The sequence below is a fragment of the Fundulus heteroclitus genome, unplaced genomic scaffold (genome assembly GCF_011125445.2).
Source record: "Fundulus heteroclitus isolate FHET01 unplaced genomic scaffold, MU-UCD_Fhet_4.1 scaffold_64, whole genome shotgun sequence".
Classification (NCBI taxonomy): domain Eukaryota; kingdom Metazoa; phylum Chordata; class Actinopteri; order Cyprinodontiformes; family Fundulidae; genus Fundulus; species Fundulus heteroclitus.
This window is the reverse complement of record NW_023397077.1, coordinates 946,413-961,010: the sequence shown is the minus strand read 5'-3', so window position 1 is coordinate 961,010 and position 14,598 is coordinate 946,413. Positions and strand designations below refer to the sequence as shown.

The window sequence follows — 14,598 nt, the reverse complement described above, 5'->3', positions numbered from 1 at the left end:
AGTGGTATTTTTGATTTAATAAGATGTAATAACCTTGATTTCTTGTTTAAATGCAAACTTTACTTTGATTTGGGACAAAGACTAAGCAACAGTCTATTTAATTTTCTCCCTTGGCCAGGTATGACGCTTCTGATGTCTGGTTCAGGATTGGCTTGATGTTTGATACAGCAGCCTGTGAACAGCCAGATTTTTTAGCAATGACTTTTCGACTTACCTTCTTGTGAAGAGTGCCACTGACTGTCTTCTGGATATCTTTCCAGTCAATATTCTTCCCCATCATCGTGTTGGCCATATTATGACCATTACATAACATTTGTGCATTAAAAGGCTTTTTAGAAAATAATCTGATGTCATTTTCCAATTTTCTGAAACACCTTGTTTAGTGTTTTCATTATTTGTTAGCCATATTCACCAATATCTGAATCTGAAATCACTTACCAAAAATGTAGAACTTTTCCTGATTGTCAACAATTTTTGAGGTAGTGTACATGGATGCATTTTACCTACAGGTAAATGAATATGTAGTAGCGAGGATGATTGTACTCTTTATTTTATAGAATAAGAAATGGAATTCAATAGAGATATCCTTTTGTCTCACAATTGGGAAATTCTGATGTACCAGCAGCAAAGTGAAAAGCAAATGGGGCATGTAGATACACATAATGGTAAAAAAATAAAAACAAAAATTAGACTTTAAAATGAGGGCAAATTAAAACTATAAGAAAAATACTGTACTGTCTCCTCTTATTATTTACAATCAAGTCTTGTAATTTTATTAGTTAAAAATAGTATAGTCCAAAAAGACTAAAGTGTGCAACAGATTACAAAAAAATTGCAAAACGTGTAGGGTTAGTTATGCCTAAAAAACACCAACAGACTAGTTACAAGAATGATCCAAAACTGCAAAAACAGCAGGCATGTAAGCGCTTATTGAATTTGTTGGAAGCAGTGATGGTTATAAAGCCAAACAGCCGCTGGAATGTAGGATCTGTGATAACAGATGCAGCAGTCTGTCACTGAATGAGCTCTCCAGCTCAGCAACAGCATCGTACACAGGGCGGAGACACTGTCCAACAGTGTTATTTTTAATAGATGTTATTTTTGCCAGAGTCCTTTTGTCTCCCACCACCTCCACTGGGTAAAGGGGGAATTCTAGAACAGAACTGGTCTTCCTGATGAACTTATCTAAGGTCTTCCTCTCAGGTGTGGATAAGCTGCGGCTCTAACAAACTACTCTGTAGAAGTTGGCTGAGGCCACCAGAGTCAGAAAATGGTCTCAAGGCATGCACTGACAAAGATGTCTCCTTAGCAGGTAGAGTCTGCTCTCAATGAACATGCAAACAAAGTTCACTGCAGGATCCCCGTACTGCAGACCTGCCTGTTGGATACAGTCCAGTGTCCTCACATATTGTGGGAGGCCAGTGAGGTAGTCCAGTGTCCCCAAGGAAAGATGGTGTTTAACTCCTACCTTGTGCCTCTAAAAGTTCTGGATAGATGATATTAAAAAGACTGGAGAAATCAAAGAACAAGATCCTCACTGTGCATCCCGACTTCTCTCAGTGGGTCAGAGCTTTGTGGTGAATACAGGCGACAGCATCATCCACCCCTATGCTTGGCTGGTAGACAAACTGCAGTGGATACAACAAAGGGTGGAGATGGTTAAAAACCAAACTGTTCATCAGAACAATGTTCATCAGATGTCAGCTCAGTACTACTGGTACTGCATTAGTTTTTTTTACTGCTGAGGTTCTTCTGAGATGTTGTCCTTGGCATTTCATCATCAAACTTTGTTCAACCAAGATAAGACTTTACAAGAGTGTCCTGACAAAGAGACAGTTAAACATTTAGTTACAAACAATTAAAAAAAATAGTATAATATCAATAACATTGTTACATAAAGCCGGCTCTGGTAAAATCAATTTAAACAATGATATATACTTTTTTTTATTTGCTAAATCATTTATAAGACCCTTGAAGGAATAAAAAGAAACCAGCTCTCTCAGATGAAGTTCATCCTGAAGAAGATTCGAGGCCGATGGTACTTCAAAATGAAATGCTTTTGTATCAAATTTAGTGCAGATTCTTGGCATAGTCAATAAAGATAAGTCCTTTGAGCGCAGGTGAAACAACCCTGTTGGCTTCTGATAAAAAAAGGGAAATCAAATAAGGAGTAAGTAGTTGTAATAATACCTTTATAAATAAAAATATGCCAGTGAATCCAATGTCGAATGGAAAGAGGAAACCAACCAACCTGAGAATACAGTAAACAATGATGAGTAGAAAACTTTGAGTTTGTAATAAATCTCTGTACTCCATGAAACTGTGTCCAAAGCATGAAGAAACTCAATAGAATGCATATATAAAATGTCACCATAATCCAAAACAGATAAAAAAGTAACACTTATGAGTTTTTGTTTTTTTTTTGCTTCAAATGACAAGACTTAATTTCATAAAAATAAATGCATAACCCCCATTTCAACCTTTTTACCAAGTTTTGAATTTGCAAACTAAAAGATAGCAACTGATCAATAGTTATGCCCAAATATTTATAATGTGGCACTACTTTAATTTCTATGCTTGTAAGAGTGTGAACAGTTGGAATTTTATTTTTAAGTGGTTAGCCCAAAGAAAAGGTCATCAGTTTAGTTTTCTTAGAATTTTATCCCAGGTTTAAAGTAGCCAAGTTATGGACAGATTATGTGAGTGGTTGCAAGCTGCCAGCTCATGTGAAGGCAGAACAGAACACCATGAATAGGTATTTTAGGTAATTAAAGTTATGAGAATATATGCATGTTTTGTCTATTTTTGTTTTCTGTGATTGTACAATTGCATGGCTGTCAAATCTTTTTTACTTAGTATCATACTCCCATAATGATTATGACCAAAATGTGTATTTCATTGATGCACACGCCTCTGTATTATTCATTAAACACCTCAAAAAATCTTCCTAAATAGTTTTCCATATTGTAATATTTTAAATCTAATTACATGTTGGTTTCTACTCTTTGATCTCTGTAGCCAGCAGTTCAAAAATGGGACTAGTTGAGACAAAGCTCGCGATTATTCCTGGTGCAGGTATGGCTGGACTTTTAGTTGCTTTTATCTATTTATTATATAGTATTAAATAAGTATAACTTTGTTATTGTTAAAGCTATTTTACCATTACATTTTAAGTATAATGATCATCATGTCAGCTGTGGAATAGAGGGTTTAAAGTGTTAGTCACCAAAGATTAATTTATATGTGTCACTGTAGTGATATGTATTTAATTCTCCATTTGTTTCTGTACTTTTGTAGGTGGAACACAGCGTCTTCCAAGGGTTATCGGTGCCTCTCTAGCGAAGGAGCTCATATTTGCTGCTAGGATAGTGGATGGAAAGGAAGCTTGTCGCCTAGGGCTTGTCAATCATTCTGTAGAGCAGAATGACACTGGAGATGCTGCATATCTCCATGCTCTTGAACTTGCTCGTGAGATCAATCCTCAGGTACTTAATACAAGGTTTAGCTCATCAGTCAAGACAAGTACATTTAAATGCAAAAAATGGCATGCATGACTAACTAAAAAGGTTATCATTGTAAATCTTGCAATCTTTATGAGTCTCTGAGCTTTGGCTTTACAGGGTCCAATTGCGGTAAAGATGGCAAAACTAGCAATCAACCAAGGAATAGAGGTGAGTTCTATCAATCTGTGTTAGAACAGATTAACTGTATATTTTAACACAAAAAAATCTTATCCATTTAGAAAGTTTTACCCTGACCCGTCCATACTATGAGCAGAGCCATGTCCATGCTTAAAAAAATAGGTCAGAAATGGTCACTTTTTTTCTAAATCCCAATAAATAGGAGTCTTTGACAAACCCCATAACAGTCTTCATTTTTTGTGCTTGATGTGCACATCACCAATGTGGGTTTTCCACAAACCCCCACTCACACTGCTCCTAAGGAAACGACTGGCCCTGCTGTCTTCACCCTTTTCACACATTACTGTTCTGCTGTCCACCCCACAAACACAGTAGTGAAGTTTGCGGACGACACCACTGTGGTGGGTCTCATCTCCAACAATGATGAGACCCACCACAGAGATGAGGTCCGCAATCTGACACGGTGGTGCTCCAGGAACTACCTGATCCTGAACATGAGTAAGATCAACGAGGTAATAATAGATTACAGGAGCTCCAGGAGGACTGAACACATTCCTCTCTGCACACAGGGGGAGGTGGTGCAGCATGTGGACAGCATTAGGTTCCTGGGCATTCACATCTCCTCGAACCTCTCCTGGACTGTGAACACCTCCCACCTGGTGAAGAGGGCCCAACAATGGCTTTTCTTCCTCAGGAAGCTGAAAAGGACTGGACGTTCCACTAAGCTGCTCAAAAAACTCCTACAGAGCAACCATAGAGAGTGTCCTATGTATAAGCATAACTGTTGCAGCTGCACAGTACAGGAAAGATCTAGCACGGGTGGTGAGAACAGCGCAAGGGATTGTGGGATGCCATCTACAGTATTTGGCATCAATCTATGCAGAATGTGTCCAAATAAGGGCCAGATGCATCTACAGTGATCCCACCAACCCCAGCAATGCACTGTTTGCCCGTCTCCCATCAGTTACACACTTCAGAAGCATTAAATCCAAAACAAATAAACTTAGAAACAGCTTGTTTCTAAGAGCTGTGAAGGCTATCGCCCCCTGCTGAGAAAGTGGTCCATCATTGTAAATCACTCCATTGTTATTGCAGCAGTTTCTCAGTAGAGGGCAATAGTCCCCTGCTGATAATCTGTCCATCAATATGTTCATCATATGTTACAACCATATGTTACAATCCATCTAATGTTAAATATGTCCAGCATATGTCTTTCATAAGTTACAATCACTGTACTGCTATTGCCTATTTGCATATTTCTCTCAGGAATATCTAATTGCACATTTCTGTAAATGAAGCCTCAAATCATTGCACAAACGTAACTTATTACCTCATTATTTGTGACTCCCCTGCTGACTTCCCAGGAAGTCAGCAGGGGAGCTGACTTCCTGGGAAAGCATAATGCTCCCCAGTCCTTTCTTCCTCATCCCCAGCACCCTCCCTCTGCCTGCTCCATCAAGCTGCCACACATGTAGGACCTTGGGGGGTGGGGGCATTGCTGGGGAGAAGGTCCTGCTGTCTGGTGATGTCCCTGACCCCAATTTTATTATGCATCTTAGACACTTTCCTTCATAACATTCTCATAACACATATGTAGGTCATTAATTGCGGGGTAAGACATCTGGGATGGTGCTTATTGTATAGGCCTCACCACTGGTGGCTCCCTCTGCCCCCAATCGCATTTAGAGATTCAAGGTTCTTAGCAACAGCTACCTTCCGGAGGGGAGAGTTGAACTGTGCCGGGCACCCCCTTTGGGACTGTGTATTTAATTCTAATTTTACTTCCAGATTTTACCCAGCTTTTCCTCTTTCTGGGAGGTTTCTAGTAACTTTTTATGAGATCAGAATGAAATAATTTTACCTCTCATCACTGCTTTCCCTGCTTCCCAGAGGATAGATGCTGATGTCCCTGGTAGATTATTGTACTCCAAGTATAAAGCCCACTCTTCTTTAAAATATTTGATAAATAATTCTTCTTTAAGCAATGATGTATTAAGTCTCCAGCTTTCGTCTTGTTTTTTTATTAGGGTTAAAGAAACAGGAGCATGATCACTGACAGCAATAGGATGTATTACAGCATCTGAAATGTCAGACAGCAGCGAGCTGCTGATAAGAAATAGTCCAAACGAGAGTAGAATGATGGACATTTATTCCAGAAAGTATATTCCTTACTGTTAGGATAAAGAGATTGCCATTCATCGCAAAGACCATAATCACTCATGTATTGTTTGACTACATTTAAAGATTGCCAACTGGGCTGAGTGCCTGTTGTATTGAACCTGTCTATTTCCTCATTTAGACCAAAGTTGAGGTCGCCTCCAATAAATGGAGAACAATCCATCGATCCATCCTCTTCCGCTTATCTGGGGTCGGGTCACAGGGGTAGCAGCTTCAGTAGGGAGGCCCAGACGTCCCTCTCCCCAGCCACTTGGGCCAGCTCCTCCGGGGGAATCCCAAGGTGTTCCCAGGCCAGCCGGGAGACATAGTCCCTCCAGCGTGTCCCGGGTCTCTCCCTGGGTCTCGCCTTTGATCTAGGATTTTCTTTGGAAACTGGTCATTGACGCTGAAATATGTTCCCCTCGGCTCTCTGCTTTGACTTCTGACCTGCTATTTTGTTTGTAATGCTCGAATTACGCTACAATTGGCCGAAGTCGGGTTTTATCTGGCTTCTTACCTCCAAGCCGGTGAACACGGTGGAAGGTGATGTGTTTTACCCCATCCGCTGGGATTTTCAGCTTCTGCTGGTGGAAATCACAGATTGTTCCCTCTGCATCCTCTTCTTGCTGCTCAGAGATGCCAGCAAAGATGAGATTAGTCATTACTCGAAGTTTGTGACTGAATGTCCAGAATGGATTCCGTCATCTTCCTATTTTCACTGGACAGCTGAACCATCCCATTGGTGAGCTACCTGACGTCCCCCCTCAGCGATTAGTTCTCTGCTGTGACGGAAGCTATCTGACCCTGGCTGTATTCCAGCGACTCTCTCAGGGCTTTAAATTCCTTGTGTACAATCTCTACCAAGGCGAGATGGGCATCCAGGCTAGTTTCTTATTGATTTATTCCAGGAGATCGCTGTAGCTTCTATCTGGAGATTTGTGGAAGCAGCGCTGGTTGAACTCGAACAGGAGCGTTTTGTTGATGGTGTGTTTGCAGTTGTCGTACTTTTCGGCTTCCCCATTACAATGCTGTCAAAACACTCGTCCAGGTAGCTCTAAATGCTGGTCAAGGTCTCCTCGTCCAGTTTGTTTTATCGTGAAATTTGAGACAATTGTTTAATTTTCAATTATCGGTTTGTTCTTACCTGGGTGGATCAGATTGCAACTACATGTATACCGCCATTTTACTTACGCACAGCTCTTGCAAGATCTCAGCTGCTAATCTCTGCAGCAAAATAGTCATCTCTATCATTCTATTTATGTTAAATAATTCTTGAACTTGCAGAAAAGTTGTCACTCCTTTATTCCATATGTGTGCAGTTTGCTGTTAAAAGAATGCCAGTGCTCAAATCATGCCTTTCAACTATTGTATTAATATCAACTGTTTGGGCTGATATTCACCGTACAATACCTAATAGACCGAAAGTTATTTCTTAAAGACTAAATAACTTTTAGTCAATTTGAAGAAATGTGGCTGTGGCTTGATGGGTTGAGTAGTTGTCTGGCAATCAGAAGGTTGTGGGTTCAATTCCAGCTTCCCCTTGCCACATGTCAATGTGCCCCTGGGCAAGGCACTTAACCCCAAGTTGCCTACCGAGCTGCGTCTCGATGTATGAATGTGTTACTGAGAGCGACTGGGTGTACAGCGCTTTGGGTGGTCAGCATGACTGGAAAAGCGCTATATAAGTTCAGTCCATTTACCATTCTGGGTGTTTCTGTATGTCAGGATATAGGTCTTAAATTTCATTTATAATGCTCTTAAAAAGTCTTAAATTTGAGTTGGTGACACCTACAGAAACCCTGTGTTCAGTATGATTGCAAACATAGGCGCTACAAAGGTCTCCTCGGGCCCCAAGCAAAAAAATTCCAAGGTGTCCCTCAGACCAGGTTTCATTACGCAAATCGAATCCAACACTTACAAAAAATTAACCTTTTTAATTTTTATTATTACAAAGTGCTCATCAAAATTTTAAAAATTCTGCCAATCTAAGGTAGAGTGGAGAATTTTTCCACAAACTCCAAAGTCACCCTTTGAATAAATGCCCATATGCAAGACAATCTTAACTGCTCTTATGCCCCCGAGGGAATCATAAAATGGTAAACATTACCTACAGCTGCTTGTTTCGGTCCTGGTTCATAGCAGCTCTCAGTGCCGGTTCTATCTGTGGAACAGGGGTCTGCATGGTTGAGGTGGGCTGGACTAAAATGTTTTTTTGTTGTTTTTTTCTAACCCCAATTTCATTATACATCTTAGACACTTTCACTTATGAAACTCTTACAACACACATATATGTTGTCTTCCGCTTATCCGGGGTCGGGTCGCGGGGGCAGCAGCTTCAGTAGGGAGGCCCAGACGTCCCTCTCCCCAGCCACTTGGGCCAGCTCCTCAGGAGGAATCCCAAGGCGTTCCCAGGCCAGCCGGGAGACATAGTCCCTCCAGCGTGTCCTGGGTCTTCCCCTGGGCCTCCTCCCGGTGGGACGTGCCCGGAACACCTCTCCAGGGAGGCGTCCAGGAGGCATCCTGACCAGATGCCCGAGCCACCTCAACTGGCTCCTCTCGACGTGGAGGAGCAGCGGCTCTACTCTGAGTCCTCCCCGGATGACTGAGCTCCTCACCCTATCTCTAAGGGAGAGCCCAGACACACTACGGAGAAAACTCATTTCAGCCGCTTGTATCCGGGATCTCGTTCTTTCGGTCACGACCCAAAGCTCGTGACCATAGATGAGGGTAGGAACGTAGATCGACCGGTAAATCGAGAGCTTCGCCTTTTGGCTCAGCTCTCTCTTCACCACAACGGATCGGTACAGCGCCCGCTTCACAGCAGACGCTGCACCAATCCGCCTGTCGATCTCCCGCTCCATCTTCCCCTCATTCGTGAACAAGACCCCAAGATACTTGAACTCCTCCACTAGGGGCAGGACACTCTCCCCAACCCGGAGAAGGCACTCTACCCTTTTCCGGTTCAAGACCATGGTCTCAGATTTGGAGGCACTGATTTTCATCCCGGCCGCTTCGCACTCGGCTGCGAACCGCTCCAGTGAGAGCTGTAGATCACGCCCTGATGAAGCCAATAGGACCACGTCATCCGCGAATAGCAGAGACGCAATCCTAAGGCCACCAAAGCGGATCCCCTCAACACCTTGGCTGCGCCTAGAAATTCTGTCCATAAAAGTTATGAACAGAATCGGTGACAAAGGGCAGCCTTGGCGGAGTCCAACTCTCACCGGAAACGAGTCCGACTTACTGCCGGCAATGCGGACCAGACTCTGACACCGGTCGTACAGAGACCTGACAGCCCTTATTACGGTCGAATGCCTTCTCCAGATCCACAAAACACATGTAGACTGGTTGGGCAAACTCCCATGCCCCCTCCAGAATCCTGCTGAGGGTATAGAGCTGGTCCAGTGTTCCACGGCCAGGACGAAAACCACACTGCTCTTCCTGAATCCAAGATTCGACTATCCGACGGACCCTCCTTTCCAGAACCCCTGAATAGACCTTACCAGGTCTATATATACACATATATGTGTGCCATTAATTTTAGGGGGGGGGGGGGGTTGAGGTGTAGGCTCACCCCTTGCTTCCACTGCCTCCATTTTCATTTAGACATTGAGGGTTCTGGGTAGGGTGCTTTTGGAGTTGCGCCTGCTACCTTCAGGGAAGGGGCTAGGACGCACAACCCCCTTTTTGGGCCTCTCAGTGTTAAATGCACTTGAGGAAAACATGCAACATTCATGACATTTGATTAGGCAGAGGAAGGCTTGGGGTCCTTCTCACACCTCCTGTTCGCCGATTGCCGTCCAGGGCCTGGAGGAGGAGCGGGCCACCTGGTCGGGGTCTTGGCTTGGGGGGGTTGGGTTCCGGGGATCAGCTGGGGCTTGGGTTTGGCATTGCTGCTGTGTGTGGTGAGTGTGTGTACTGTGCCCCCCCCCCCCCTGCCCTCACCCCCCAGAGTGGGAACATGTGAATGTGACTGTGTACATGGTGTTATGTTTGTTATGTTTGAACTGTCCCCTCTCCTGGGACTTCCCAGGTCTCCACTAAGTGTGGAGCCCATACTGGTCTCCTGCAATGGCTCATGCCTTGGTGCGTTGGTGGTACTAGGTGTCTGGGGCTGGGTGCTCGGGCTGGCACCGGCTTGCTCCTTGTGGCTGCTTCACGGGTGCTACGCCCCCGTGGCTCTGTTGGGGACCCCACCAGTTTTATATTCTGTTTTGCAGAACTTCTGCTGACAAAACAGACTTTTTTTCTTTATTTTTAATAATACTTTTAGTCAGAGACAATTAACATTGTCTCTAAGAAAATGTTAAATAGAAGTTCAAAAAATGGTTTTGTGCATCCTGGGTGTCTGAAGTGATTATGTGAAGGATTTGATCTTCCAGGCGACAGCGGAACAAGAGTTAGGGAGTTCGTTCTGTAACAGGCGGGTTTCTGGTTTGATCCCCTCCTCCGACCGTTTTAGTCAGAGCAGGGGGCAAGACACTTCACTCACATTGCCTGCTGGCGGTGGTCAAAGGGCCCCGTGGAGCCGAAGTATGGCAGCCTCACTTCTGTCAGTCGGCCCCAGGGCAACTGTGGCTACTAACACTGCTCACCACCGCCAAGGTGTAAATGTGAATGGGTGAGTCACTGACTGTAGTATAAAGCACTTTGGAGTCACCACTGGTGGCCCAATGCAATTGCCTACCCAGCTTATTAACACCCAGTGTCCCTGACTGCAAAGACGGAGAAGGTTTTAACTTGTAAAACAGCTCAGCAGTAAAACAGTCATCTGCTATATACCTGTTGTGCACATGGTACTATGTGAAAGTGAGCAAATGTGCATCACAAGTCCTTTGATCACTTATTAAGAAGAACTTTAAAAGAAAAGAAGAATTTTAAAAAGGAGTTACATTTTACTAAATATATATCTTTTTAACATGCCCTCTGTTCTACGTTTCATCATTTGAAATTACCCAGTAATGGTTGCTGAATTTCTCATAAAGACAGTTGTTATCAATCCAAGTGAAAATTTTAATCAAAACTGTTTCAGGTTTCTTGTGTACTTCGCTGACAGATGCTTTTTCACTTTTAGGTGGATTTATCTACCGGTTTGGCAATTGAAGAGGCATGCTATGCTCGGGTGAGTATTGTTTCTTTAGAGGTACGATTGGTAGTTAATTTACCGTCATTTCAATTTGAGCTTGTTGAAATAGTAAAGTAACCAGCTTAGTCATAAACTAACAACCTAGTCAGAATACTTGTATACATCTTTCGCTTGTGGGGTGGATCAATCAATGAAGAGTCTGCTGAGATTATTTTTATTCAATTACAACTCGAGGAGAGCACTGGAACAAACCATCTGTGATAATAGGTCACAGCTGACACAAAGTCCAAATGTTTACTTAATTTCTGCCAGCGCTACAGCCAACTGATGAGTTGGATCTGGTTAATTGACACAACCAGGAAGATCTACTCAGGTAAAATCACATAATTCAATAATCATTGTTTCACTGATCAAAGCCAAGCACGACAATCTCTTATTTTATAATGTTAATACCCGCTAACATAGCATGATATGCAATCAACATTTACATTTTGAGTTTTTTTACATTGGTAAAGTCAGCATACATACAGTTTGCCTAGCTATTAGTTTCCACCTCTTTATTTACATTTTCAACAAGCTCAAGGGATGTTACATATTTTATACTTAGTTTGTTTGTGTTCTGTTAAGTTCTAACTCTTGAATTTATATATTGAAAAATCTCAAAATCCAAAAATATTTTTTTCTTACCACATTAGTGTTTGCAACATAACTATTACTGGCTAACAATTTACCTACAATGTTTGTGTTTCTTGTGTGTTGAATTATGGAAATAATTTTCACTTAAAGGCATAATATGCAACATTTTTCAGTTAATTAATGTGTTCCATACCGTTTTGGATGATTAAATGAGTCATTTCAGGTCGAACAAAGGTTTTCTCGGCCGCCCTGGTGGTCTGTAGGGGAAATACCGTACTTGCAATTGCAGGAGCCCTCGGCCCGCACCCACAGGCTCAGTAGTCTGTGCAAGACCGCGAGAGTCGGCCTTGCTTCACGGCGAGAACTGCATGTGTTTTTGCCCTGCCATTTACTATATGCACGCGCGAAAGCAACAACAAAGAACCGCGTGTTAACGTCAAATAAACATGCAAGCATATCGAGTTTTTATTATTGGTATTATTATTATTTATTTTTTTAACTTTATTTTATTTTTTTTTTTTTTAAATGTTGGCGAGGCGGTAGCGTAAGTGTGGCGAGGCGGCCGCCTCGCCAAGATAGCGCTGCGGGAAACCCTGATGTTCATACTTTTACTGTGTTAGTCATTGTTTGTACTGCCGTTTTTTCGACTTTTCGTTGCGTTCGCCTGTCTGCTAAGCTCATAACAACCACGCCTGGCTTGATGGAGAAACCAGAACAGCTGAGCATCTTTATGACAGTGCACTTTTACTTTCGCCCTCTGGGGGGAGCCTCGCTGGAAAATCAACCCCGGTTGCATAGTATACCTTTAAAGTGTTATTCTCTGATGTTATGGTGTATCTGTATAACCTTGTTAGGAAACCAACCTGCTACTTTATCTATGGGCTGCTTTACTTAATCTAGATGAAGCCATTGTCAGACCTTAATCCCTGCACATGAACTGGCAACAGATTTTGTCTTCACATTGAACATTATTAATACAGATTTGAAAACAAACAAGTCATTTTACATGTATGCAGGAGATTAAAGGCATGCCCTCTACAACAGATTGAGACTGTAAAAAAAAGCTTGAGATAAACCTCAGATAAAAATGTGAATTGTGTCTAGTACTTATATGGTTGTGTTGTTTTGAAGGTGATACCAACTAAAGACCGATTGGAAGGTTTGGCTGCTTTTAAAGAGAAGAGGCGTCCTAATTTTAAGGGGGAATGAGGCCACACTCGCTCCGCTTCAAGAAAGTCTGTTCCAAAATTAACTGAATGCCTCCTCTTTTAACAACTAAACTATTTCACTGCAGACAGTTTGACTTAAAAAAGTAAGGTAAGTACAGCTGAACTAAAGACAGCTTTATCAAAAGTTGTTAACACACTTGAGCCATTTTAGTTTCAAGTAAAGGTGTATGCAGTGAAATGTGTTAATGAAACATTTCAATACATTACCACACATTACTCTCCACAGTGTGCAGAGGTTTTTGTTACATAGTAGGACAAACAATGGTATTGATAAAAGCTATTGAAGTGAACAAATCTCTGGGTCTGCCAGCTAACTGCTTCTGGTCTCACATCTATAAACTAAATAGGCTATGGAAATTTCATATTAATCTTAAACTGGACATGTAAAGCTTTGTGGGTTGTTGTTTTTTTAATTTGCAGTTTGACAGCAGCCGCCATTAGATAATTAATCCTGAATCTTTTGAAGTGTCCATACATTCTAAATCCTGCATGTAAATGAAAAAGTGGTTATTTCTCTTTTTGTTTTGTATGCATAAGTATGTATACTCTTATGTTTTTCTTTTAATTTTCAATTTACTATATAATTTGGAATTTATGCTTATTTGAAAGATTACACACCAATTTAGGTTTCTGCAACGTAAAGCTCATGGCATACAGAATTGGTACATAGAAAATGCATCTCTTTCAGATGTAGGATTTTAAGTTAATGTACAATTTTATTGCTAGCAAAGTACTTGGTTGTTCCTAAAATTGACATACTGCCATCCAGAGATTGTAGTTTTTACACTTCAGGTTAGATATAAACAGTTTTAGAACCTGGCAAAGACTAGATCATTTATACATTAAAATACTGGAACTGAAAAACAGTTTAGCTTCTTTTACCAGGGGTATAAAAATACCAGAGGTTCAAGTCATGCTCAAATTTGATAAATGTTTTATGATGGATATTTCAGGCAAAACTTATGGTTCACTTTACTGAAAATGATTTGAAGATTATTAAAATTTCTGTCCTATTTGCAACTGAACATAAAATTAAATTTATTACTCACATTTTCCTAATGTTTAAAATATCTGTATTGTTAGAGATTGTGGGTGATTGTCATTAAACACCCCAAGTAATTTAAGACTTGCGTTTTCCTTTTCTATTATGTTTTAGTATTTGTCGCTTTTCTTTCTTAAACAGCTTTTTGTAACTTTGAATTGAGTTAACGTCATGTGAAGAGAGGCCATGTCATTCAACAACAATTAAATCAAATATAAATGCTTGATACTTTCTGCTGCCTTGACTATTTTTTTCTGCAAATATTTCACAATGTGTGATATATTCATAGTAATAATGATCATGTACTTTATAACTGGGTTTTGTCAACAAAATAATTGAAAGTTTGTGTTTTAGTAGCATAGGAAGAGACACCGTTAGGTAACCATTGGTCTACCATCGCCTTACTGTGCATCTAACATTGTAGCATACACAATTTCTTCACAGACAAATTCAGGTTTCCACAGATTTTTTTTGGACATGGTTGAAACTGGTGGTGAAAATTTGCTTTTGGTCTTTTCATAAAGTGTTTTAATTGCTAATGGGCATTTGACATTTTTTATTATGTTTAACATTAACATCAAGTCATTATTGGCTCTAAATTTTTAGATGATCAATTCATAATGCCCAACAATGGTTCCCCACACCAGGTTACATGACTGGTATTGGTGTCCTTTTGTTTTGACTAAAATGTCTGTAGTTTGTCATCCAGTCAAAAATAAATCTTTAACCATATATTATTTTACATTTAGTCTTGTGCTGCTTTTATACATTTAAACAGACCTCTCTGTTTCTGGTTGTAACCGTTTT

At 41.2% G+C, this 14,598-nt stretch overlaps 1 protein-coding gene across 2 annotated transcripts in view; it reads left to right on the top strand.

The window, feature by feature from the left end:
• Window positions 1-14,024, top strand: part of auh (AU RNA binding protein/enoyl-CoA hydratase) — a 64,566-nt gene extending 50,542 nt beyond the window's left edge. For both annotated transcript variants that reach the window (XM_036133571.1, XM_036133570.1), the window contains 5 exons: window positions 3,019-3,075; window positions 3,298-3,485; window positions 3,621-3,671; window positions 10,873-10,920; window positions 12,652-14,024. In XM_036133571.1, the coding sequence (XP_035989464.1) occupies window positions 3,019-3,075; window positions 3,298-3,485; window positions 3,621-3,671; window positions 10,873-10,920; window positions 12,652-12,729 (422 nt within the window). In that variant the 3' untranslated portion in view covers window positions 12,730-14,024. The remainder of the gene's footprint in view (window positions 1-3,018; window positions 3,076-3,297; window positions 3,486-3,620; window positions 3,672-10,872; window positions 10,921-12,651) is intronic.
• The last annotated feature ends 574 nt before the right edge of the window (window positions 14,025-14,598 follow it).